This window comes from Plecotus auritus, assembly GCF_963455305.1.
Source record: "Plecotus auritus genome assembly, chromosome: 5".
Classification (NCBI taxonomy): Eukaryota; Metazoa; Chordata; class Mammalia; order Chiroptera; family Vespertilionidae; genus Plecotus; species Plecotus auritus.
Genome location: NC_137776.1, coordinates 138,886,207 through 138,913,916, shown reverse-complemented (window position 1 = coordinate 138,913,916; position 27,710 = coordinate 138,886,207). Strand labels below are relative to the sequence as shown.

At 44.4% G+C, this 27,710-nt stretch overlaps 1 protein-coding gene across 1 annotated transcript in view; it reads left to right on the top strand.

Annotated features, from left to right (window-relative positions):
* Window positions 1-3,045: 3,045 nt before the first annotated feature.
* The window catches only part of DMRT1 (doublesex and mab-3 related transcription factor 1), a gene marked incomplete at both ends in the record, with an annotated part of 110,307 nt that continues 85,642 nt past the window's right edge, over window positions 3,046-27,710 (top strand). Inside the window, 2 exons of the mRNA XM_080668245.1 lie at window positions 3,046-3,384; window positions 6,933-7,143. Coding sequence (XP_080524371.1) covers window positions 3,046-3,384; window positions 6,933-7,143 — 550 coding nt within the window. The remainder of the gene's footprint in view (window positions 3,385-6,932; window positions 7,144-27,710) is intronic.

The following is a 27,710-nucleotide window of genomic DNA, read 5'->3' as shown; positions in this document are numbered from 1 at the left end:
GCTCAGCCACTGAGCCACTTTCTTAATGTGGCACAAAGGTTTTGAATTTTTATTAAGTCAATCTATCAATTTTTTTTCTTTTATCGCTTGGGCTTTTGGTGTCATATCTAAGAAGTCTTTGCCTAACCCTGCCATGTTTTAGAATCGTCCTGCCCCCATCCCCCACTTGTCAGCATGTCTTGGATATCTTTCTACCTCAATAAATACAGATCTGCATCGTTATTCTTTACTAGAGGCCCAGTGCACAAAATTCGTGCACTCAGGGGGGGTGTCCCTCACCCTGGCCTGCACCCTCTCACAGTCCAGGAGCCCTCGGGGGATGTCCAACTGACGGCTTAGGCAGTTCGACATCCTGAGCGCTGCTGCAGAGGCGGGAGAGGCTGCCGTCACCGCTGCTGCGCTCACCGCCCAACTTCTCACTGAGCGGTGCTCTCCCTGTGGCGGCGCACTGACCACCAGAGGCAGCTCCTGTGTTGAGCGTCTGCCCTGGTGGTCAGTGTGCATCATAGCAACCGGTTGTTCTGCCGTTCGGTTGACTTGCATATTAGCCTTTTATTATATAGGATGCATTTGGTTTCTGGAAAGAGGGGAGGAAAGAAAGGATACCACAGGGTCAGACTACTCCAAACATCCAGGACCACGCTGTTCATCCTTGGGGCATTCCTAATTCCATTTTGGATCATCTCATGTCTGGTTTGTGAATAAAAACTTTATTAGATCATTAACTTTATCACAACATCTTATGTTTTAATACCTTGGTCACATAGATTCCTGGTCCCAAATTTTCTGTAGGCTTACTAGTAAATTCCTCCATCACAGATTCCAGGGATGGGATGCTCATAAGAAATATGGTTCCCCCTGCCCTAACTGGTTTGGCTCAGTGGGTAGAGTGTCGGCCTGCGGACTGAAAGTTCCCAAGTTCGATTTCTGTCAAGGGCATGTACCTTGGTTGCGGGCACATACCCAGTAGGAGGTGTGCAGGAGGCAGCTAATCGATGTTTCTCTCCCATCGATGTTTCTGACTCTTTATCCCTCTCCCTTCCTCTCTGTAAAAAATCAATAAAATATATTTTTAAAAAAAACAAGAAGTATGGTTCCCCTGAAATTGAGATTTGACAGCCACTGTGTCCAGCATTTACTTCACTCTCTAAAACTGACTGAGCTTTGGGAATGATTCAGCTCTAGCTAATGTACTAAAATGTAAATATAGGAAAAGAAAAGTAAATTGTGGATAACAGCAATTGGCATGTTGATTTTAATGGAAGACTTAGGGATATTCCTGAACAAAATAGTGGTTTTCACTTAACAGGGTCCAGAATGAGATGAGTGGTCACGCCCTGGCCTCTATCCAGAGAGGAGTTTCACTGGCTCAATGAGGAGGATATGAGGTATTGTGTAAAGCTAGACCCTTCTTTAGGAACTAAATTTCAGACAGAGAACAGTAATGGAGAAAATGTAGCGAGCAAAAGAGCCTCTAAGAGGGACCTCAGAATAAGAATGGGAAAGGCAGGTTAGAGGATTTCAGAGCTCAGTCTGAAAATGCTAACCTGCTGAAAGAGAGGGTCACTACACAACCATTTTGATGAGAAGCCGAAGTGGGATGGCCAGGATCCTTTGCAGACCTAGCCCCCTAAGATTGGGGCCCAGAATTTGGAACCTGAGTACTGACACTGGGGAAAAGCAAAGAGCATGGGGGAAAGATGTAAGGGCAACCCCCTGGCTGCACAATGGCCATTGCAGCCCTGGGCAGAGAGGTACGTAAGGGCCAACAAAGAGCTCCTCCAAACTGGTAGGTAACTATATGAGGCTGAGAAATGCACAGGGAGATCATTCTGGGTCCTTTAAGCAGTAACCTTAGGTCTTTAACTTTTGTTTTTTTCACATGGAAAACAATACCGAGTCACTGCTGGGGGGCGGGGGGTGGCAGCTGCTGTGTGCATGGAATATACTGGAAGCTACGGCGGAGATTCAGATGCGAGGAAGGCTAGCCTGTGTGATATGGGTAGCTCTTTTTCTGGGGTGTAGGAAGAAATGATCACCAGGCTTTTAGAGACGGATGGCTGTGCAAGTACAAGGAGAAGATACAAACATGGGTGGGGGTGGGGCGAAGGCTGTAAGATGATTGAGGGTTTTTTGGAGCTATGATTTTAGTATACGTACAGCAAAATGCACAGATCTTAAGTGTGGAATGAATTTTGGTAAATGCATGAGGTTTTTTTAAAGGCTGAGTTTTGCCTGCCTGCAGATCCTAAGTGAAGCTGTCTCAAAAGTAAGAAGCTATATGCGCCTTAGTGAGAGAAGCAACACAGGCTGGAACTATAGATTTGAAAGTTATGCCAGCAGGTAGAAATTTTGTGAGCAAACGAACACAAGCAAAGGAAAGGGGAACTGGAGAAGAGAAAGCCCCAATTTTTGGTGCGCTTGAACTCCACACACTAAGGGTCTTATTTGCGGGCTTAAGTGCAGAGACTTCTTTTTTTCAACCTCATACTAAATTATCTTAAGGGAGAAAGAAACCACTTTCCCAGTTGGCTTCTGCCAAAGTCTGCCCTACGGAACTTGCAGAATGGTGTGTCTTTGGGGGAAGGGAACGACAAGACCCCATGGAGTGGTCTGCACCTCCTCCACGCAGCTTGCACGATTAGGATACACAACTTTGTTCCCAACCTGGGGAGCCCAGCTCCTCCGTGCAGCAGCCCTTTGGTGTTTGCAGACTGTGCAAACTCACTAGCAGCAGGAGCACAGCTCTCAGACTTGGGGGGCGGGGGGCGTGGTCGCGCCCTCTCCCGCCCAGACAGTCCGGAGAACATTCTGAAAAGTATCCAAAAGTTCTGCGCCGCGCGCGCCAAAAGAAAATATAAAAGGGCGCAACCCCCCACTACTCTGGGCATTGCGAGTGCACACTGCGCTACTCTCGCTGCACCTCCCGCTGCAGTGCACACGCCTCCTGCGCGCTCTCGGAAGCCTAGCCGTCGGCTGGGCTCTTCCCTTGTCTTCGGGCCGGAGAGGCGCCCTGAGACTACTTGCGCTTCTTTTTGGAGCACCATGCCCAACGACGACGCATTCAGCAAGCCCTCGGCACCGTCGGAGCCCCCGCACGCCCCCGGGGCACCGCCGCAGGGCAAGGCTGGGGGCTTCGGTAAAGTGGCCGGGGCGCTGGTGGGAACCTCCGGCGCCGGAGGCAGTGGCGGCGGCGGCGGCTCGGGGGCGTCCGGCACGGGTGCCGGGAGCAAAAAGTCGCCGCGGCTGCCCAAGTGCGCGCGATGCAGGAACCACGGCTACGCGTCGCCACTCAAGGGCCACAAGCGCTTCTGCATGTGGCGGGACTGCCAGTGCAAGAAGTGCAACCTGATCGCCGAGAGGCAGCGCGTGATGGCCGCGCAGGTGAGTGCGGGCGCCCAGGGACCGGGGCTGAGCCCCAAACTTTTTTGGATAAAGTCCCTTCGGCCTGGGCGGCGCCACGCGGGGTCCGGGTGCGGGAGGGAGGCGGCGGTGCTCGCCGGCGGCTGCGGCGCGCTCCGCCCGGGCTCCCAGCCGCGCACCGACGCCCCGCGCGGAGGGACGCGTCTCCGATCCCGCTGGCGGAGCGGGGAGCTGCGGAGTTCACTTGGCTTGGGCACCCCGCGATCCCTGGCCCAGCCCTCCAGCAGATAATTGCGGGGTTCGCCCCCCGGGGAGTCCCCAGAATCTCAGATCCCGTTTTTATAGCAAAGTTGGGTTCGCTCGTGAGTCCCCGGGATCCCTGACCCAGCCCTCCAGCAGAGAATTGCGGGGGTTCGCCCTGCTGGGGAGGGTCCTGGGGGACCTCTGCCCCCGCCCCGTCCCCGCCCCCAGCAGAGTTGCAGGGTCCACGCTTTGGGGGTTCCCGGGGATCCCTCATTCCGCCCTCCAGCGGAGAGTTGCGCTTAAATGCGGAGGGTGCCGGCCTGGGCTACCCGTCTGGGCGAAACCGAGAGCTGCCCGCTGATCCGGATTTCCCGTCGGGCAGCTCTTTTTCTGGAAACTTCTCTGTAACGGACGCCGCCGGCGTGGCCCTCCTGCGCTCTTGGCGCCCTTTCGGCTTCGCCCCGCGTGGCCGGCGGCGCCTCAGCCATTTTGGGCGCTGCGGCACCTTCACCAGCGTTTTCACTTGCGCTGTCCCGACCCAACTTATTCAAACTACGAATTGCTTTGTGTGCAATTTTAAAACAACTTAAGGATTTCTTTAAAAATATGCGCGGCGGAGGAAACGCTAGGGTTAGAAGTTTTGTCTTTCGTGGTTTATTTTCTTTTAAAACGGCAAAAGCAGGACAGTAATTTAACATCGAAACGGAAATAAAGTCTTTGGTACCCTAAAAGGATTTTTAGAAGAGAATAAAAACGTTTTCTTCCCAGCTAAAAATTTTTTATCTTTTAAGATAGGTTATTTTAAAAGAAAAGATACCCAAGATATTTACCAACGATGTGCTACTTTTGGGGAGGAATGTGTAAATATCCTCCATTGAAAATGATTTAGTTGAGCGCGTTGAACAGGACTGCACAAATGTTTAAAGATTATACTTTTATGTACATCCTTTTTTTTTTAAAAAAAGGGGGTTTTAAACTAGATCTATTTTGGCTTCATAGATTCTGAGTTCAGTCATGGAAATGTAGGTTGTTTTTTCTTGGTTTCTCTCTAGATTTTTAGCTTAATCTGCAGTGGATGAAAAGAGTAAGCTGAGTGTAGCATTCAAATGCATCATAATGAGCTCACTGAAAAAAAACCACACACCTTAGGAACATTTAGATTGTATTTGTAGGTAGAAAAATATTCTGAACTAGTCGTTGGCTTAAATAGTGTGTAGAATATGCTTGGGAGGGGAATTTTCCTCAAAATACAATAAAAATATTCATTTTGAACAAGCTTTATTGTAGGGGCACTAACTTGGGAGAAGGCTGTTTGTTATGTTAAAAGCAAAGGCAACTCAGGATTACTTTTATGAAAACGTGAAACTTCGGTGTTTTCCACATCAGAAGGCTGGTGTTGTGATGAAACCTTTCAAAACCCAAACCATGTAACAGCCTTTTTTTTTTTTAGTCCTAAAATAGTTTGAAATTGATCTTAGATAGGACTCTAAAATAATTGCATGTGTTTTTTTTTTTTAATCAGTTGCCTCACCTTCCCTGTTTAAATAACATTTACTAAGAACCCTTGGGAAGTCTTTGAAAAGTGTCTTTAGTTTATGGCGTATTTTGTATGTTTTGTGTACGAATGGGATTTGTGTAAATCAAGGTATAGGCATTGGCATATTGCACAGGTTTGTGGGTATTTTTATTATTTCTGATCAGATCCTTAATATTCTGTTTTAAAATTTCATGGTTAATAGAAAGTCCAAGATTTAAGCATAATTATTTGAGGATTCTTTTGTAAGTTGAAAACTCCTCTTATAATGAGTAAAATTACTTCCAAATTAATCAGCTTTCTGAATTTGGACTACAGTTTTCCTAAAACCATATATAAATTGAAGTTGTGCTTCCAGTTTACCATTTAAAAAAAAATCCAAAGCAAACCGGTTTACCATTTTGATTTCAACTTTGACTTGTTTTTGGGACTCTGAGGTACAGGTACTTTCACCAAGAGTCAATTTCAACAGAAAGTCTCCCTTTTTTGTTACATACAATTTATTTTCTTCACACCTCTTTTTTTTTCAATCTTTAACAATGTTATTTAAAAGAAGATAAATTGAAGAGGGGCTATGAGGCGTTTCTTTCTTTAAAATATATTTTTATTGATTTCAGAGAGGAAGGGAGAGGGAGAGAGAAACATCAATGATGAGAGAGAATCATTGGTTGGCTGCCTCCTGCACACCCCCCACTGGGGAGGGAGCCGGAAATTTCTGGGCATGTGCCCTGACTGGGAGTCCCAACTAGCAACCTCCTGGTTCCTGGGTGGACGCTCAACCACTGATCCACACTGGCCTGGCAGGAGTGCCTGAAGTATGTTAGGTCCCTTCTATCTCCTCCTTCCATCTCCTCCTTTCCTGCCTGGAATATCCACTTGTCCTCTCCACCTCCAGCCTCTCTCTTCTCCAGGGGCTTCAACACCAGCTTCCAGCCCTTTCCCCCTCTTCCCGGTTACTTCTCCACATGCTCCCTCCCCTCCACCCCAGGCTCTGAAGGGTGTCACAAGCAGCCTGACTTTCCTGCCCACCCGCTTCCCTTGCTCTGCCCCTTCATCCTTACCTGTCCAAGTCCTACTCAATCTAATATTCAAGGCTCTGTTTCAATACCACCTCTGGCTGATTCTTACACTTGAGGCCATGTCTGGCTCTGAATGTAGGACTGGTGTTTGCCACATTCTGCATTCTGTCTTGAGTTGCATGTTTGCCTCCTATACACGCCCAGGCCCGGTTGCCAACTGGAAGCTAGGTGTGTGCCCTGACCGGGAATTGAACATGCAACCTTTTGGTGCACAGGATGATGCTCCAACCGAGCCACCCGTCCAGCCAGGGCTTGTTTCTCTTTTAAAACAGTGAGTACCTTGGGATCTAATCTAATCCTATTGTATCTTGCTGATCGCTGTTCCCAGCACAGTGGCCTTTTACAGATTTGTGGAACGAAGGAGATCCCATTCTCCTGCCTTTCTAATTATGAGTGCTGACTTCCCAGATTGAACACCTACCTCTGCTTGGCTGTCGACCATTTTTCCGGATTCTCCCTAGCCAACCTTATTTCCTTCTTTACATGCTAATTTATTTACTGAACATTTTTTTGAGCACCTACTGTGGGCCAGAGGCTGGCTCTCAACCACTTCTCAGCTTTGGCTGCACATCACAGTTACCTGGCAATGAGCGATGTTCAGACCTCACTCTGGAGCTGCTGAATCCTGCCGTCTGGGGTGGGCGGGGCTTCAGTGTTTTTTCTCAAAGCTGCGCGAGTGATGCTCACGGTGACCGGCTGCCCTGTGCTTTCAGGTGGCCCTGAGAAGGCAGCAGGCCCAAGAGGAGGAACTGGGGATCAGCCACCCCATCCCGCTGCCCACTGCGGCCGAGCTGCTTGTCAAGAGAGAGAACAACGGCAGCAACGCGTGCCTGATGACCGAGAGCGGCAGCTCCTCGCAGCCGCCGCCGCCGCCGCCGCCCCCACCACTGCCACCGCCTCCGCCGCCGGTGGGCGCCCCGACCAGTGCAGTTCCAGGTAACCTGGGGGACCTGGGCTTCACAGTGTGGCTGAGCATGAGGGAAGAAGGGCCAAGGCCCCCAAAACAGCCTCAGGACCTTCCCGAGTCACGTATCACTTAGAGCAGTGGTCGGCAAACTCATTATCAACAGTACAACGATTGAAATTTCTTTTGAGAACCAAATTTTTTAAACTTGAACTTCTTCTAACGCCACTTCTTCAAAATAGACTCGCCCAGGCCGTGGTATTTTGTGGAAGAGCCACGCTCAAGGGGCCAAAGAGCCGCATGTGGCTCGCGAGCCGCGGTTTGCCGACCACTGACTTAGAGGGTTTTCTTAAAGGATTCTTCCTCTGCAGGTGTTTTTGGCTGCTTCACCAAGGAGAGGGCCATGTATTCTAGAACTGGAAGTTCAACAACTTTACTTTTCTGTTGATTATTAGCCAAGACTGAATCTGCAAGGAAATGTTAGGAGCGAGATTTTCCAGATTTCACCACAGCCCACCCTTCCATTTTTTAGTCCTTTTGGTGACAGCTAAAGATCCTTGTTTTCTAGAACTAAAAGTCCATTTCTCTGACAAATGACTGCAATCCATTTGCATCAAGTTTCAGTGAGCACTGGGATGTGAGGGAAGGCATGTCTCATTGGCTTAAATTCTCTCTCCCATGTACTAAGACTGTACCAGGGGCTACATGTATGTTTGTTGACTTCATTTCATTCTCAGAAGTAGGAGGTATTAGTCCCATTTTACACATGTGAAAACTGAAGTATAGGAAGTTTAAGTGATTGGTTAAATAAATCTGCAGAGCTAGAGAGCATCTGACTTGGTCCATCTGCTTCCAGAACTCACTGTCCTTATTGCACTGGGTCTCCAAATTACTTCCAGCATCATGATGGTCTAGAGCTGCACTGTCCAATAGGGAAGCCCCTAGCCACACATGGCTATGTAAGATTAATAACAATGAAATAAAATTAAAACATTCACCCAAAGAAGATAAACAAATGGCCAGTAAACAGGTGAAAAGCTGTTAACATCACTGATCATTATGGAAAACAAATCAAAATTACAATGAGATTCCATCATATAATAAGATACCAACACATTAACATGGTTACTATAAAAACCCCCACACAAAATAACAACACTAGTGAGAATATGAATAAATGGAAAACTTTGTGCTTTGTTGGTAGGACAATAAAATGATTCATCTGATAATGGAAAACAGTATGAAGGTTCCTCAAAAATTGAAAATAGAATTATCCTATGATCCAGTAATTCCTCATCTGGTCATATCCCCAGAAGAATTGTAAGGAGGGTCTTGAAGAGATATTTGCACACCCATGTTCACAGCAGCATTATTAATAATAGCTAAAATGTGGAAGCTACCCGTGTTTATCAACAGATGAACCGATAAGCAAATTATTCAGCCTTGAAAAGGAATTTCTGACACATGCTACAAAATTGAGGATATTATACTAAGTGAAATAAACCAGTCACAAAACTACAAATACTGTATGATTCCACTTAAATACTTAGGGTAGTCAAAATCATGCAGAAAGAAAGTAGAATGGTAGTTGTCAGGGACCGAGGAGAGAGGAGAATGGAGAGTTAATGTTTAATGGGTATAGAGCAATGATTTTCAACCTTTTTCATCTCTTGGGACACTTAGACTAATTACTAAAATTCTGCAGCACACCAAAAAATGTATTTTTTGCTGATTTGACCAAAAAATAGGTATAATTTTAATTCATTCACACTGGACAGCTATCATGTTGGCTGTTGTCATTTTTAAAATTTGACAATATAAGGAAAAAGAGGTCAGTGCCCCTAACTAAATAGTCAGGTGTTGAATGTTTTTAAAATTCTTGTGGCACACCTGTTGAAAATCACTGTTCAGTTTCACAAAGATGAAAAGAACTATGGAGATGGATGGTAGTAATGGTTGCACATTCTAAATATATTTAACTAGTGTCCTGGTGCACGGATTCATGCACATTGAAAGGAAATTAATTAGAAGGTGGCCAGCAGGGCGGGACTAGGCTAGATGTGCCAGACACGCCCTGGAGCCAACCTCCCTGGCCAGCCACACCTGGGGTGGCACCGTGGCTCAAGGGGCATGAGTGGGGTCCCTCTGGCAGATGGGGTCCCTTGGCCTGGCCTGTGGGGATTGGGCTAAAACTGGCTCTCCAACATCCCCCAAGGAGTCCTGGATTGTGAAGAGGGCAGTTGTTGTGTGACGCACCCCGGAATCGAGCTCCCTCCTCTCTGGTTCCGGAGTGTATCACCCGAGAACCGCTGCTGCCTAGTCAACGCAGCTCGGCAGCTCCTGCGTTCAGTGTCTGCCCCCTGGTGGTCAGTGCGTATCATACCTACTGGCTGGTCGGACGGTCAGATGGTCACTTGGCCTTTTATATATATAGGTACTGTTGAACTGTGCACTTAAAAATGGTTAAGATGGCGCCCTGGCTGGTGTAGCTCAGTTGGTTGGGTGTTGTCCCGTGCATTGAAAGGTTGCCATTTTGATTCTCAATGTTTGGCTCTTAACATCTATGTTTCTCTCCCTTCCTCCCGGCTTCCCTCCCTCTCCTTTTCTCGCTCTCTAAAATTTAATAAAAAACGATTAAGATGATAAATTTTAGGTGTATTTTACAACAATAAAAATTTAAAATATTCATTTCCTCATTTGTACTAGCACATTTCAAGTGCTCAGTAGACACATAGAGGTAAGGCCTACCATACTGAGTAGTGTGCATTGCCATTTCTTACAAAGGTGCATTTAATGGCCCTGGTTTAGAATGCAAGAGCTCTTAAGAAAATTCACCGAAGATCTGTGAAATCCTGTTGGCAACAAATACATATATTATTATATTTAATACACTAGAGGCCTGTTGCACAAAGATTCGTGCAATAGGCCTTCCTTCCCCTGGCTGCCGGCACCGGTTTTCCTCTGGCACCCGGGACCCAGGCCTTCACTCCGGCCACAGCGGAGAAGCCAAGCCTCTTCAGTCGTCAGTCTTCAGTAGTCGCTCAGAGCCTGTGTATGCAAATTAACCCGCCATCTTTGTTGGGTTAATTTGCATACCACTCCTGATTAGCTGGTGGGCATCGTGGAGGTATGGTCAATTTGCATATTTCTCTTTTATTAGTGTAGATATGCTGAGATTCACAACATATATATAGAGCAGCGGTTCCCAAACATTTTTTGGCCATGCCCCACATAAGCACCTCTAAAATCCTGATAATACCCCCTGTGGCATATAATTCTTATTATTCAAAAAGGGAACTATTCATGTGGAGGAAGCCTAAAATGCCATTAACTTGGTCTAAACAAGCTTCCAAAGAACATGGCATCAATGAAAGAGAAAAATAAAAGAATGAAAGGGCAGTTGAAGTGCTGAGGAAGAATCACTAAGAAATTGTTTAAAAAAATAATAATATGAAATATGAAAAAAATAGCGAATAGTTTTAAAACATATAATAGAGAAGTGAAATGCTTAAATATGTCACAATATATATTTATATACTGTATATGAGGCCCCTAGAACCGTAAGAAATGCAAAAAATTCACTGTTAATAACTCATTCTCGAATTGCTCCCCTTAAAAATCAAGTTGCCCCCCTGTGGGGCATGTGCCCCACGTTGGGAACCACTGATATAGAGCCTGTGGTGTGATTCCAGGAGATAGAGCCCTGCGGTGTGGGATCTCTTCCCTAATATTTTCACGAGTTACTCAGTTTGCTGCGCTTAACCGCTGGGCTGAGTTGCTCAGCTGCCCGTCATGAACTAGCTATGGAACTTTGAACACGCCACTTAAGCTCTCTGGGCCTTTTGTTTCCTCTTCATAAAAGGGGGAAGGAGGTCTTTGAGGGTTTCGAAGACTCTCGGAATCTTGACCATTAAAAAGAAGGAGAAAGTAAGCAGGTGAGTGGTGGAACTATGATTTCTACATTGCAGATTGCTGTGTGTGTTTGTCACTATGTGTGTTACTGGGGCTATAAGTTTTATAGCTAACAAAGGAAATGGTATTATTTCCTATTTATTTATTTATTTATCTATCTATCTATCTATCTATCTATTTATGGCTTGGTTTCTCATATACTTACAACAGTTTCCAAACTTTCCTTTCCGGAGAGAGGAAGGAAAGAGTATATTAGAAGTATGATTTTTACACTTTGGGATTTTAAGCTGTGTCTAAAGTTAATTACCAAATAATACATACCTGGTCAGGGCTGATGTGGATTTAGCTGGAGGGCTGAAATGGAAACTGGGTGTGCCAGAGGAGTAAAGAGAGGAGTGGACGTTCACAGACATCTTAGGAGGCAGGAATTATTCCCATTTACAGATAAACCAATGGTAAGGAAACTGAAGCCCATGCCCGTCCAGTTCCAGAGCCCATGGGTTTTCCATTTAGCTGCCTGTGAAGAAAGGCTGTGGGAACAGTAGCTATGTTTCTTTGGAAAAGGGGCAATTATGATTAGAGGCATGGTTTTAATTCTCAGAAGGGATTTAGTGCTAATGGGCAATAAGAACTATGTTAGGGGCAAAAGTCTCTGCCGTTCTCCAGTAACATAGAATACTGCAGCCACTGGTCTTCATGGGGGTGAAATACAGGGAAAGTGATGGGTAAATGTCATTGCTGGGCATTTTGTAAGTCATCACAGGTGAACTTGGTCTAGCTGCTGTCCTGTATTCCACCTTGGAGGAAGGGATGTCAGAGTTTGTGTACCCCAAGAGAGTGGAGCTTTAGAGAAGGATTTCAGGCTAGATGGAATTCAGAATGACAAAGATGTTCTCCCAGGGTATTTCAGAGTAGCATTGGGGAAAATTACAAATAGAAGTAGCAGAAAAGCAGGATAGAAGGTTCAGGGTCAAGGAGGATGTGACCAGATTTCCTTCTTTGCCTCTGGACCTGATAGACCTTGGAGTCCTTCTGGAGTCTTGAATAAACACTCAAAGGGAGGGGAATGTGGAAGCCAACAGTGTATTGTGCTCATGTGCTCAGGTGTGGGTGGGGAGGCATCCCTGCCAAAGGTGATGGGCTTTTCCATGCCAATTCATCTCCCTGGGTGGGGCAGGAGCCTCAGATACATTGTCATCGCTCGCTGGACTTCTGTTAAAGCTCCTGAGTTGGGACTGGGCTGGGATATGAGCAAGAGAAAAAAAGAAATGCCAATAATACATAGAGGGAGAAAGGAAGGAAGGGGTGATGAAGTGAGAGAGAAAGAACAAAAGGGACTGACTGGAGGGTGTCTAAGTTTTATGCAGCACATGAGGCCTGACTTCTTAGATAGCTTGCTGCTAACAAATACGTAGCTCATATTAAATTTCCAGAGATGAGGATTTATTTAAAATAATGCTTAACTTTCTGCAGGTAAATAGTATTCATTCCTAGAGTAGAAAAACATATCCAGCGAAAGATAATTGTTCTTCCACTTCCAACCTGAAAGCGTCTTACGTTTGTCATTCTAGAATTACACGCTTCATGTACAAGCTTATGTGTCTACTGGTCATTTTCATATATGGATATTATATTTATACATTTAACATAATGGGGGTGTATGTTCCCACCTGTGTGTAATTTTTTTCCATTTAAAGCAGTTTGAATGTCTTAATGGCCTAGTATTCCATTTATAGATGTGGAAGGCTAGGATTTGAAGTGATTAGTGACGGTGGTAGGAGTTGTTATGGAATAGTAGAACCTACCAACCTGGCTCACCTGGGGGCAAGTTGCTTACCTCCTCTTTCTAATACCTTATGTTTCGTGTTTACAGGGCAGTAGCTTAGTGAAATGCAATAGATTTTCATGCCCTTGAACTTTCTTAGTTATGTCCTTTTGGCTTCTGAAAGTGCCAAAAGTGAGAGTGAGAAACACTCAAGAATTATTGCAGAGATTATTGGTTCAATTCTAAGGACACTGAAGACAATTGGATTTGCCAACCTGTTTCTTTTATTGGAGAACTGACCGAGTACCTTATAAAAAAGTCTCTATACTCCTCAGCCAAAGGTTTTTGTTGTTATTTTCACCTATGATTGTAAGTATTACTGTGGAAGAAATAGCCTTTTGAAGAAATTAGCCTGTTCGTTGCTATTTCTTATACTAGCAGGATTAGATGTTAGCACATGCACTATTGATTAGCAAATAATTTCTTCCCAGACATTTTTGGGACACTCAGAAAAAAAGGTGATCATTTTGGCTTTTAAAGAACTATGAATTAATAGTAACTTCAGCATTATCTCTGTGGTTTACTTTTTAAATTTTAGCATAAATGAATATACTTCAAAAGTTATTAACTTTAAAAAATATCTTAGGCATTCTTCCTCTTTGGGCTCCTCTTGGTTTTATTTTATATTCTACTTTTCCTTCAACTTCCTGTGCAGCCAGTAGATTGCTGTTTTACCCTGTTGCCTTACACTAATGTCCGCCTAGTGCTTTGCCACTGCTTTTCTGTGCAGAGCTGTCAGATGAAGGGTTGCATTGTAGATCATTTGGTTCTGCATATGTATCCTTTGTAAGTAAGGACCTGAATGTTATCTCCCTTGGGGCCCTCCCTTCTGGAGCACTCTGGACTTCCACACACTCACATTCACACTCCCCCACATCAAACCACCTCCTACAGTCTTGAACCTTCCCTGGGCAGCCCAGTCTCCTGTGGCCTATGGCTATCACCTTTCTCCTATTGGCCTATTGGAAGGGCCAGTCAGCTCTGGGTCTGATAATGGTGGGGCCCCCTCCTTCATTTCTCTTATTTAGCAGTAATTCCATTTCTGAATAAAGGGAGGGGGGCGAGCAGGCACACAAGGTAGGGAACACTTTCCATTGTGTGTCTTCTAAGTGCTTAAATGCTTTACAGAGATGAAATGTGGCAGTTTGAAAATGGAGTGATGTTCCCATGCACTTTTTACCAGTTAGAAATGTGGCTGATGAATTAACAGTTAGAGATACTGAGTTTTTAAATAAATAAAAACAATTTTAATTGAATTAATTGGAGTGACATTGGTTAATAATAAAATTATGTAGGTTTCAGGTGTACAATTCTATAATACATCAACTGTATATTGTATTGTTCGCCCCCTGCCCCTTCCCCTCTGGTAACCACCATACTGTTGTCTGTGTCTGTGCGGTATTATTTTTTCTTAAACCCTTCACCTTTTGCACTCAGACATACAACCCTCCTGCAACCCTCTGACATACGTCAGTCTATTCTCTGTCTATGAGTCTGTTTCAAAAATAAACTATTCTTTAGAGCAGTTATAGGTTCACAGCAAAATTGAGAGAAAGGTACAGAGATTTCCCATGTATCCCCTGTCCCCACATGCACTGCCTCCCCTATTGTCAACACTCCCTTTAGAATGGTGCATTTGTTGTAATTGACATACATTGACGCATCATAATCACCCTAAGTCCATAGTTGACCTTAGGGTTCACTCTTGTGCTATGGGTTTGGACAAATTTATGATGACATATATCACCACCATTATGGTATCACGCAGAGTAATTTGACTGCCCTCAAAATCCTCTTTGGAGTTATTAAAATATATTTTAGTTTTTATCTTTGCAGTTTCCCAGTATTGTACAGAAAGAAGCTTTTCAAGTGAACAAGCAAAACATTTTACCCAAATTGGTTTGAGAGTTTATTTTTGAAGGATTCTGTTCCCTTATATAAGTGAGCTCCATTTGATTTTAGAGCTCTCAGTTTCAGATAGGATAGAAAATGTAGATGTTTGGTTTAAAAATGCCTTTAGAAAAAAGCATTCCCCAGTTTTACTTTCAGAGTCAAATTTCCAGGATGTCTAACAAAACAAAACTCCTTAAACTGAAGCAACAGTTGGAGGCTTGAATGAAAGAAAACACTTCTCATTAATGGTACTGATCATTTTGATAGCCTGTTGTTTTAAATAGTGTCTCAGTTTTATTTATTTGAAGGGCAGTCTTTGCTTACATGTCAAATATAGAAATTAGTTGTACTGATATCCTCTGTAAACAGCATTTCTGTAAAGCAGTTACAACAATGAAGAACACAGAAAGTAACCTACTGATCTACCTTTGACAAGAAAGGAAATTTAGAAAACAGAGTGTTACAAAGAAGGTATATACAGGGTTTAAAGTCAAATTAAGTTTTGTAAACAGCATATGTAAGAGACATGAAAACGTTTGATTGGTTTACATTTACATCTCTTATGAAAATGTAATCGTAAGGGCAGGAATTGCATTTTATTCATGTGCATAGTATAGTACATGGCTTTATAGATGCTGAATGGATGAATAACATTGGTTAAATTTGAAGTTGTGCTTTAAAATACTAGAATAGTAATGATGAACCAACCTGAGGTATCAAGAAGAGTTAGTCATTGATCTTCAATGTGCATTTTTGTTTTATACTGTTTTTAAATGGCTAAACATTAAAACATAATTTAACATTTAAGGTATTAATTCATATGCTATATAATTCATCTCTGAAGTGTACAGTTCCTTGTTTTTTAGTAAATTCACAGAGTTTCACAACCATCACCATAATCTAATTTGTGGACCATTTTTGTCTCCTAAAAGAGACTGTGCCCTCTAGCAGTTATTCTCCACACCAGCCCCATGCAGCCACTAATAGATTTTCTGTCTCTAGATTTGTCTGTTCTGGACATTTCATATAAATGGAATCGTTTTGTGTTTGACATCTTTCAGTTAGCATAGTATTTTCAAGGCTCATCCATGTAGTAGCATGTGCTTACTATTCCTGTTTTTTAACTAAGCAATATTCCATTATTTTATATAAATATGTATGTGCATATATATATATTTTCTTCAGTTAATGGACATTTGGGTTGCTATACTTTTTGCTTATTCTGAGTAATAACTCTATAACATTGGCTTTTGTCTGAATATATGTTTCATTCTCTTGGGTCCCTACTAAGTAGTGGAATCATGAAATCATATGTTAACACTATGATTTTAACTTTGAGGAACTGCCAGAATGTGTTCCAAAGAGGCTGCACTATTTTGCATTCCCACCAGCAGTGTGTGAGGATTTCAGAAAATTCTAATTTATTTATTTTTTAATTAAAGGATAAGATGTCTTCTTTCTGGCTAACACTACAGATATAAAACCCTTTGAGAGTCTCTTTGATGACCAGAAGTAGGATTCGATAGGTTTGCATTTTATTATCACTAGAAATATGTTAATATTCAGTATTTAAAATATTTTTATCTTTTACCTCATTATCACATGTAGTTTGTAGTGAAAGGAACAGTGCTGGAGGAAGTAAACCATTGAAGGACCTCACAGTGGGCTTTCTTTGTCATGTTGTTGGCCAATAGAAATGCTGGTTTGTTTCTTAAGAGGAAAAGCAACTTTTCAGACCTTGGGTGACAAGCATTTCCTTAGAATGAGGAAGACGGAATTTTTGCCCTAGGAACTTGGGTTTCTAACTGTGGAAGACTACCATCACTTTTGTGGAAAGCAAAAGAGAAAACCTGAGAGATGGTTAAAATGGACAGCTGTCCTTCATGTTATCAATGGGAATATGGTAGTTTCAAAGATTGTCTTAGAATTTACTGCCAACAGCTGGTTGTGGCATTGGAGAACTTTTAAAGATGGTGACACTAGGTATTGTCATGGTATGATACAGTCTTGCATTTGCTGCTGTAGGAAACTTGGAATGTCCAAAAGCTCATCTGTGTCATTATTTTCACTTGCCTGTTCCACAGTATTCCCCTGGACTCTTTGAACCATGGATTCCTGGTTATCTGCTGGTCCAGTGATCCTGTCCATTGACCACCCCCTCAGCCACTTCCTACTCTTTGAATCTTGTAGACACCTTTCTGACCCATATGTTGTTTTGCTAAGTCAGCTTTCTTCAAAGCTTCTTGGCCTTTGAAATCACCTGTAGACTCACATGAGATGATTCCTTTTATCTCTGTCAGCATCCTTTCTCTTTCCTCTCTTTCTTCTTTTCCCAGCCTCTAAATTTTGGCTTTATTGCTGACTTCTCTCTTTGTTTTATATGCTGGTCTAATCTGTATTTCTGAAATAATGAGGACTCTGAAGTTTCTCAAAAGCCTGAGGTTTATGGGGAAGGGTGCACGGGGAATGTCAGCTAACACCTTATGCAGGATTCTGTAAATTCTATACCTCTGCCAGATGATCTGGGCTCTGAGCCTGGTCGTGCTCCGTGTTGCTCCAGGAAGCAAAGGAAATGGATAGGTGTGCCTGTGGCCCTCTCATGGTTCCAGCTGCTGCCTCACTGGTTCTTGACTTGTCAGGATTCCTTTTGCCATTGTCACAGGCAACTATGTAAGTGAAGATCTGCATTTCTGTCTCAGCGTGAAGGTGTCTTACTTTTCAATTTATAAAAAAGAAAAAAAAATCAATGTAACAACCTTTTTGACTCCCCTAAGCAAATTCACATAAATATTGATCCCTCTTGCTGAACCAGATTTACATTTCAAACCCAGTTTATTCTCATCTCTGTTGGCGGACTTCACAATCCCTAATCTGGTTTTAGTGTGCAACACCATTAAGTGTGCTTTTCAGAAAAAATGCATAATAAACTCTTAAAATAAACTATGAATACCTGGCTTATCAAAAGAAAATAGTAATTCAGTATTATAATGAGAGCAAATTTTTCAGATTTTTATTGGCAGTAAGTGTTTTTAGATAATACTTTAGCCATACAATATGAGTTCAATCCTATGTGTACTAACAGAATACCTTCAGTATTGATTTCAGCACTTACCAAACTACTGCCTATTTTTGTTTTATTCCTTAACTGTGGTCCTGAGGTTTAGGGGTTTATCTAAAATATAGAATACGCATTAACTCAGGGAAGCAGATTGGATCCATCAAACACCAATAAATGTTTGATGAACTAAATCTTATAGACACTTTTCATTCCCCCCCTCCCTTCTTCCCTTTCTTCTATTTTTCTGTTTTATTTTTCACTCATTCAACAACTATTCATTGTGTGACTGCATTGGGTCAGACCCTTTTCTAGGCATGCGATATACAGCAGTACATAAAACATCTGTCTCTCATGGGTCTCTTATATATCCAATGGGGAGACTGTTGATAAATAAGTACACCAATAAATAAGCGAGATATTTTTAGAAAGTGACAAGTGCTATGAAGAAAGAATAAGTGATAAGATGGAAGTACTTGAAGGAATAGTGGCTGTTTGATGGTGTGGTTAGGGAAGGAGGGCCAGGCCTCTCTAAGGAGACTAAATTGGACCTAGTCTTGAATCCTAATGGGCCATTGTGGTTAAGGTCTGGGGAAAGAGTCTTTTAGACAGAAGGTGCAGCAGGGTGAGAACTCCCTTAGGCCAGGAATCTGGAGTGGTGAGAGCAAGGGTGATGTTACTGGGGTCTGTGTCTCCCAAGGCTTGTAGGCCAGGGAAAGAGTTGGGATTTCATTGAGTGCAATGGGAAGTCAGTGGAGCATTGAAGCAGTGACAGGCAAGATCTGATTTACTTTTTTATAAAGCTCTCTTGCTGCTGTGTGGAGTGTAGTTTGAAGGAATGCAAGTGAAGGCTTTGCAGTTGCCCAGGCAAAGGGGAGAGCAACTTGGACTGTAGTGTGGGTAGTGGAGATGGAAAGAAATAGTGGGACAGGGGGTCAGTTTTGGAGGCAAATTTACATGTAATTTGGTAGATACTGTCAATGACACTCTCTCCAGAGAGAGATTGCCACAGCACTGCCAATACTAGGTTTTCATTGAGGCTTTATCAGTCTGAAAGGTGGAGAGTTGTATGTTGCCATGGTTATTAGAATAATGGCCCCCCAGAAATGACTGCACCTCAGTCCAGTGACCTGTGAAGGTGTTATCTTACATGGCAAAAGGGAATTTGCAAATGTGATGAAGTCAAGGATCCTGAGATTGGAGATGATCCTCAATTCTCCAGTGGGCTCATTTTAATGGCATGAATCCTCAGAAGTGGGGAACCTTAGCTCAGAAGTGGGGAATCTTAGAAGATGCAGGAAAAGGTGAGTTTTGACGTGTGAGAGGGATGTGACCCACTGTTGCTGGCTTTGAAGATGGAAGAAGGGGGCCCCAAGCCAAAAAATGAAGGCGTTCTCTAGAAGCTTGGACTGCCTTCAGCTGACAGCTAATAAGGAAACGGGACCACAGTCCTACCACTGCAAGGAACTGAATTCTGTCAGCAATCTGGATGAGCAAGGAAACAGGCCTTCCCCTAGAGCAGCCGTGGGCAAACTACGGCCCGCAGGCCGGATCTGGCCTGTTCAGCTGTTCTATCCGGCCCGCGGAGCCAAAAGAGCGGAGGGTTCTCTTGCTCTCCCCTCCGCTCCTTTACTTTGAATTTATATTAGTTCACACAAACACTCCTCCATGCTTTTGTTCCGGCCCTCCGGTCCAGTTTAAGAACCCACTGTGGCCCTCGAGTCAAAAAGTTTGCCCACCCCTGCCCTAGAGCCTCCAGAAGGGAATGCAGCCCTGCAGACAACTTGATTTTTAGCCTGGAGAGACTTGAATCAGACCAGACCCACAGAGCTATACAATAATGTGTGCTCTTTTAAGTCACTAAATTTGTGGTAGTTTGTTATATAGCAACTAGAGGCCCGGTGCACGAATTCGTGTACAGGTGGGGTCCCTCAGCCTGGCCAGCAATTGGGGCCAATCAGGGTTGTGTGGTCCAGTCCCTATCGGGGCCGGCTGCCAGGGGGTGGGGTGGGGGGGGCAGGGACCACAGGAGGTTGCCTGGACACAGGAGATTGGTTGTGGAAGTGCATTGAACACCAGGGGGCAGCTCCTGCATTGAGCATCTGCCCCCTGGTGGTCAGTGCACGTCATAGCGATTGGTCGTTCCGTTGTTAGGTTGTAACTGTCACTTAGGCTTTTATATGTATAAATAGAACACAAATATATTCAATACTAGAGGCCTGTTGCACAATATTCATGCAAGAATAGGCCTTCCTTCCCCTGGCTTCACTCCCAGCCGCCCAGGAGCCAGCAAGTACCTGCTCCTGGCCCGCCCGGAAGCTGGCAAGTCCTCGCTTCTGACCGGAGCACTGCTCCTGTAGCTCCCTCTGCTGCTGCCCCCTCCCCCTCATAGCAAGCATCCCGCCCCTCCTGGCCGCTCCACGCCTGTATGTGCAGATTAGCCCGCCATCTTCGTTGGGTTAATTTGCATACTCACTCTGATTGGCTGTGGGCATAGCAGAGGTACGGTCAATTTACATGTTTGTCTGTTATTATGTAAGATAGATTACAATCCCTTTTTCCTTTGTTAGTGAATTTGAACATTTTTTTCATTTATATATTGTATTTTTTTTTCTGTGAACCATTTGTGTATGTCTTTAGCACATTCCTCTATTGAATCTCCCCCATATTTAGGGGGGTCTTTATTATTATAGAAGTTGGCCCTTTGTGATATGAGTTGCAAACCATGCCCCCACACCCCCCCTTGGTATTTCAAACCATGAGACTACCTGGCACAGACTGCAAAGGTGCGAGGAGCCTAAGGACTGAGCTCTGGTCACTGCACATTTTGGAGTCATGCAGCGGAGCAGGAGTCTTGATTCTTTCAGTTCCTGGTTAGTGGATCATTAGCCAGGCCAGGTGAAAAGGGCCATACTAGAACGTAGTAGCACAGCTAAACCTGATGTCTTTATATTCTTCCAACTTCTGCTCTTCATTTCAGTTTAACCATGGGCAGATCTCAAGTTAAGCTAACAGCCCCAGTGATTGAACCATTTCACAGTCACATCCAGTGTTGTGACCTAGAAGTTTCTCTATTACCATCTATATTATAAAAAGCCAATGGCCGGTGTCAAAAGCTCCACCTCCTAGGCAGCCATTGGCTCCTCACAGTTGACCCAGAACATTTGGACGACCAAATGACCGGTCACTTGATCAGTAGGTGCATTGATGGGTCCTGCGGTGGTGGTGGGAGGGACTCTGGGTCCTGTGCAATTTTGCGCGCTGGGCCTCTAGTCTACATATGTAAAAGGCTAAGTGACCGTCCAACTGTCCAGTAGGTATGACATGCACTGACCACCAGGGGGCAGATGCTCGATGCAGGAGCTGCTGAGTGACAGCAACTTTGCAGAGTGCCCTCTCGCACTCTAGGACCCCTCGGGGGATGTTGGAAAGCCAGTTTTGTCCCCGTCCCCACAGGCCAGGCTGAGGGACCCCACCTGCCAGAGGGACCCCACTTACTCCACAGATGCCCTTTGAGTCAAGGCGCCACCCCAGGTGGGGCCGGCCGGGGAGGGACCGCAGGATGTTGGCTCTAGGGTGTGTCCAGCCCATCTCACCCAGTCCCACCCCACTGGCCACCTTCTAATTTATTTCCTTTCAATGTGCAAGAAACCGTGCACCAGGCCACTAGTTTGGTATACAATTAACTGGTACAGCATGACTAAGGAGGAGGGTATACTGTCTAGGCAACCCAGCACTAACTGCTGCCGGTGCGGGCGCAGCGACCCAGTACTGACTGCCAAGGGGGCTGCAGATCAGGCCCGGAGAGAGGTCCAGAGAGAAAGGCAGGGTCTGATCCGCAGCCTCCATGGCAGCTGTTGATCAGCCATTGCCTCTCTCTTTCTCTCTGGGCTTCACCAGCAGCCGTGCCTCTGTTTCTCTCCGGGCCTCTGCGGGGGCTGCTGATCAGCCCCGCCTCTCTTATCAGGCCCGGAGATAGGCCCGGAGACACTGACTGGCATAGAAACAGACCAATCAGAACCAAATCTGGGTCAACTGTGAGGAGCCAATGGCTGCCTAGAAGGCGGAGCTTTTGACGCTGACTGACATAGAAACCATCCAGTCAGAACCAAATTGGCCAGCAGGGGAGGGCAGTTGGGGGTGAGATCAGGCCAGCAGGGGAGGACACTTGGGGGCAAGATCAGGCCGGCAGGGGAGGACAGTTAGGGGTGATCAGGCAGGCAGGGGAGAGCAGTTAGGATGAGATCAGGCCAGCAGGGGAGGGCCATTGGGGGCGAGATCAGGCCAGCAGGGAGGGCTGTTGGGGGCAAGATCAGGCCGGCAGGGGAAGGCAGTCAGGGGCAATCAGGCAGAGGCAATTAGGGGCGATCAGGCAGGCAGGCAGGCAGAGAGGTTAGGGGCCATCAGGCAGGCAGGCAGAGGGGTTAGGGGTAATCAGGCAGGCAGGCAGAGGCAGTTAGGGGCGATCAGGCAGGCAGGCAGGCAGGTGAGCAGTTAGGAGCCAGCGGTCCTAGATTGTGAGAGGGATGTCCCCCAAGGGGTCCCCGATTGGAGAGGGTGCAGGCTGGGCTGAGGGACCGCCCCCCCCTCCCCCCCCCCCCCCCAGTGCACGAGTTTCGTGCACTGGGCCACTGGTTTTAAATAAATTTAACTGCTCTCTTTGACTGAAGTGGAATACATTTGGGTCATGCTTCTCCCAGGGTGAGCTGTTGTTACCACATGGCAGTGCCAGGTTGCCCCTGAGAGAATGGTATATGGTGGTAGAAGCTTGACTGAAGTTCTTAAGGCTTGAAGACAACTGGAAAAAGAGCTTTTTGTTATCTTGATAACTTTGTCCCTGGGGAGGAAGCTCCATGTCATTGAAAAAACCCCAGATCTGGAGTCCAAAGACCCAGCCCAGTTACTCACTGATTTTGAGCAGTTAAATTAATTTCTTTGTCTATTTCTTCAGAGGACAAATGAATAAATTAATAATGTCTGTCCAGTTTATCTGGCAGAATTGTTGTGCTCAACTAAGATATTTATGTAATTCCTTGTAAGCCATGATGAAGTACAGAAACATGTCATAGAATTCATGTTTCAGATTCTAATATGAGGACATGATCCTGGACATGATTTGCCTGGTAACCATAAACTATTTTTGGTGGGTTTTTTGTTGTTGGTGGTGCAAAAATTAAGCTACAAGAAGAAACATCACAAGAATTACCTCTCTGGGTGAGGATTATGTAACTTATCCACTTTCCCTCCACCCCAGCTGCCAGGAATATCAGAGATATATCTTAATGCTCATATAGAGTAAATGTATTGACCCTCACATTGAAATAATTAGAGTAAGCTTCCCTCTTCTTGTCTTGGTCTTACTTTTATTTTTCTATTTTACTAATTTTACCAATACAGGCAGTCCTCGGGTTATGTCGGACTCGACGTACGTTATTTCGTGGTTACGTTGCCATCTCCCATTTACAGGGTTTATATAAAAAAACAGTTCCGTCATTTCAACGTATGTACATATGTGCTTTATGTTTTTTATTATATATTTACCACAAGTAAAGGTCAGGAATTGTTATCTTTCTTTTAAATTTTTTTTTACTGTTTCACTTAATTACTGCTGTGTATGTGCTCCATGTGAGTGACGTAGGTGCTTATATAGGTGGGTTCCGACTTATGGCGAAAATCGAGTAGGAACGGATCTCCGACGTAACCCGAGGGCTACCTGTATATGTCTTTAGTGTTAGCCATCTCTCCTTTCCAAAGGCAGCGGCGAGAGTGTATGACCACACAAATACTCAAGGCGCTGAGATGAGGTAGTTCCTTTCAGTAAAACAGGTAAAGCACCATAAGTATTTGCTGCCCCTCACAGTTTGAGAGGCACACATTTGAGAAACCTTGGGACATGTATGTCAGATTAAGAAATAGGGGGTGTCAGCACAGAACTCTTGGCAGGGGACAGACACTTTGACATCACCACCTTCCAGAAGAAATGTGAGAAACCTGAACCAGGTGAGTCCACCTGTTGCCCACTCTGGAATGGGGTCCAGTTGTTGATAAGCATAGTCTTTTTAAGTGTTTAGTTTGGACAATTTTCAGTTTTAAAAATACTCTCAAACCCGTGTGCTTTGAAAATTATGACAGATTTTTTCATTAGGGGCAAAGCAAAGCATCAAGAGAGTCTCAAGGACGCTATTCTAATACACTCACATCAAATGCAGTGGATGGGGAAGGAATGAACAAGTAGTAGCAACACAGGCCATGAACAGTTCCTCATTAGCAAGTGTGAGCCACATCTGAGACTGTCCCGTGGCATCCCACCCTAGGAGCTGCTGTCTCTTAGAGCCCTGGCCATCCGCGTGGTGAGGGTGGCGTTCATTTTCCTTATCACTCTCTGCCTCAATTTTATCTGAGAGATGGAATTATGAGTTACAGGAGAAAAGGAGTAAGAAGCACATCAAAGAATTTCCTTGTGGCTTTTGAATAAGGGGCCTCCTTGGTTTGGGGTTGTTAGCTTTGGGTGTGCTGTTTTCATCCTGAAGCACCTGGGTTTGTTTTTTTCTAAAAGATGTAGATAAACTAGAGAGAATCCAGGGGAAGGGCAACAAAAATGATGTATGGCTTAGAGAGAAGGAGAATAACAGTCTATAAATATTTGAAAGGTAATATAAAAGAGGGAGAGAGGTTATTTACAGCATTGGAAAGGAGTTTGACAGGGAACAAAAGCTTGCATCTAGGAGCAGGGGGAAAATTGGGTAGAATTGAAAACACAAAGCTTAATAAGGGTGATGAAACAATGAATGTAATTATCACATTAGTTTGTGTTGCCAAGGTCAGAATGGCAGGAATAAGTGATGTTTTTCACACTGAGGATTCGTGTGTGATTGTGAATAACGTTTTCCTAATTCCTTGTTGTGAAGCTCGGAGAGTGGACAATGCTTTATTCTTTGCCTTTGGAGTATAGTTTGTTCAATTCCCAACTCTGGCGTTATGCTTCCAGCGGTGGTAGTAATAATTACAATTCTGCTAGCTCTCATTTACTGAGTGTCTGCCTTATGCCAGGGGTTGTTTTAGCTGTTTCATTATTTATATTCTTATTTAATCTTTTACAGCAACTCTGTAAAATAGGAACTATTTTTCCATTTGTAGGGAAATTGGGGTTTAATAACATGCTCAAGATTGCACATGTATTAAGTGGTGGGATTCAAACCCAGGCCTGTGACTCAAAGCCCATTCTCATTCCCTGCATTGGGCTCTATCACCTAGTCATGATAGTACTAATTTGGGACTCAGTAGGTAGCCAGGTTACTAAATCGGGTGAACAGTTTGTATCCAGTTATAGAAGTAAATAAAGTAGTTGATGTCCAGAGCTCTCTTCTCTCTTTATCTCCTTTTCTTTTTTAAAAATATTTTTATTGATTTCATAGAGGAAGGGAGAGAGAGAGAGAGAAACGTTAATGATGAAAGAGAATCATTGATTGGCTGCCTCCTGCATGCCCCCTACTGGGGATGGAGCCTGCAACCCGGGGCATGTGCCCTGACCAGGAATTGAACCGTGACCTCCTGATTCATTGGTCGATGTTCAACCACTGAGCCACACCGGCTGGGCTCTCTCCTTTTCTTGAGATGTATTTTTCTCTAGTATCAGTGAGTGCTATGTTATTATCATGTCACATTTTCTCATTCTGTAAATTCAGTTGTACCATAAGCCTTTAGTCTCCTTATAGTTACAGAGTGGTCTGTATAATCTCATGTAGGAAAGACAAGTTTAGTAATTCGGGCATTATTCTTGATCATATATGCTGGTTGTAATGGGGACCCCTTGGCAGTATGTCCAGTATATGGATAACACACAAAAAATCGAAAATACACTGAGTTAATTACTCACAGTAAAGGTGAAGAGCAGGGTTGTCTGCGTTTTTTATGTCATTGTAAGAAGGTTCCAGTCCTGGAATCAGAGGCCTGGCTTTAATCCTGATTCCAGCTCCTGCTGTATTCCTTTGTGCGGGGCACCTTTCTAAGCCACAGCCGGCTCCTCTTCTGGGGAGCATAGTTCCTGCTCTCTCCACCTCATGGAGTGATTGTGGATAGCATCTGAAAGAATATGTGTAAATTGCAGCATATTCCATAAATGAAAGGTGATGTGAAATTAAAAGTTAGCAACATTTGCATTAGCAGCTTTAAAAAAAAATTAATCCTCACCTGAGGGTATGTTTTAATGATTTTAGAGAAAGGAAGGGAGAGAGAGAAACATCGATTGGTTGCCTCTCATACATGCCCCAACTGGGGACTGAACCCACAACCGAGGTATGTGCCCTGATTGGGAATGGAACCCGAAACCTTTCAGTGTATGGACGACACTTCAACCAACTGAGCCACCCGGCCAGGGCAGCGGCTCGTTTTTTAGTTTAGCTCCTCTTGGGTAAAATTTAGGATAGTTAGTAATGGTTACGACTTTTGAGAAAGTCGACATTATTCAAAGGGGTCAGAGTCAGATGTTTATTGGGGATAAAACATAGGAAGTACCTTTCCTCTGGAACTGTGTGCTTTTTTAAAATAAAGAACTCTTTGATTTCTGTCCCCATGCTGTTCTCCTAGCAGTGGTGTCTAGTGAATTTCTCTCTAAAGTCATCCCTAGATTACTTTTACTGTACACTGTAATGATTTTCTCCTGGTCATATTTCTCCCAAGGTCTCCTATCTCGGTTACTTGTAAGGCTACTCCTCCCCTCTCTTGTTCTCTTTGATCTTTTATAATTGGCTTAAAACTCTCCATATTTAATCTGCAGTGACTTTGTTTCTCCTCCCTATTTTTGCTTTTTCAGTGCCTGAGGATTTAATAATCTGTTGCTTATTATTTTCTTCATTTTTCTTAAGGTGGCATATTTTCTGCCGCACTGTTTGTCTTTTCTCCTTGTCTACACATTTGTTTTATTTTAGCTGCACTGTCTGTATTTGGGCTTGGAATAAATAAAGTGCTACGCATTCTGTGCAGTCGTGGGTTTCTAGTTTCACATTCAGCTGGACTTGAAGGCATCTGCGTCTGCGTATGGTAATGCCATGATGAAGTGACCCTTTTTACCTTGGAGATAGATAGTTGAGCACTCAGTTGGTATTGAGTGAATGAATGAATGAATCGGTTGAGTTTTTGAGCGTTTTTCTTTTTCTTACAAGTTGACCTTTCTGGGGCAAGTGACTGCTCAACCTATATGAAAGCAGGGCTGTTATCTCCCCTGGGGTTGACTTTCTGGTGAATCCTTCCTGGGACAGCACCCATCCTCATCTTTTCACTAAGCTCAGCTCTTCAGCTCTGACACCCTTGGTCACAGCATTGCAGTCTCGTCAGCCTTCCTGCTGCTTTTCTGGTCGGTGTCTAGTCTAGTCCAGGGATGAGAGAGAACACTCAGGTGAGTCTTGAGGTTCTGCCTATTTTGTTGTTTTCTTTCCTGGGAAAAAGAAACCAACTTAGATTTAAAACTTGTGTGCTTGTAGGAGTTAAGTGCTTTTTTTGTTGTTCAGATAATGACCCTTCCCTCATTGGTGGCTTTAAAAAAATCTTTTTCTCCTACTTGCCAATCCAGTATTGTTTCTGAGACAGAAAAAACCTTGAGCAGCACAGGTGAGGCTGGTGGCTGCCGCAGCACAGATGGTACCAGGTGCCGCGCAGAGTTTGGGACCCTTTGCCACAGAGAGGGCGCCCTGCACGCAGGCCCTCCAGTCTTAGAGCTTATGCCCCCCTCCCACCGCGCCACAGCCCGGGCCCCCTCAGAGGGTTCTAGGTGCTGTTTGAGGACAGAGGCCTCCCTCATCGGTGGTTTCGCTTTGGAAGGTTTCGGCTGTGCGCCACTCTGAGGAGCGTGATGAAATATCGCGATGCTCCCGCTGGGACGTGACCACGCTTTGTCCCGCTGCACC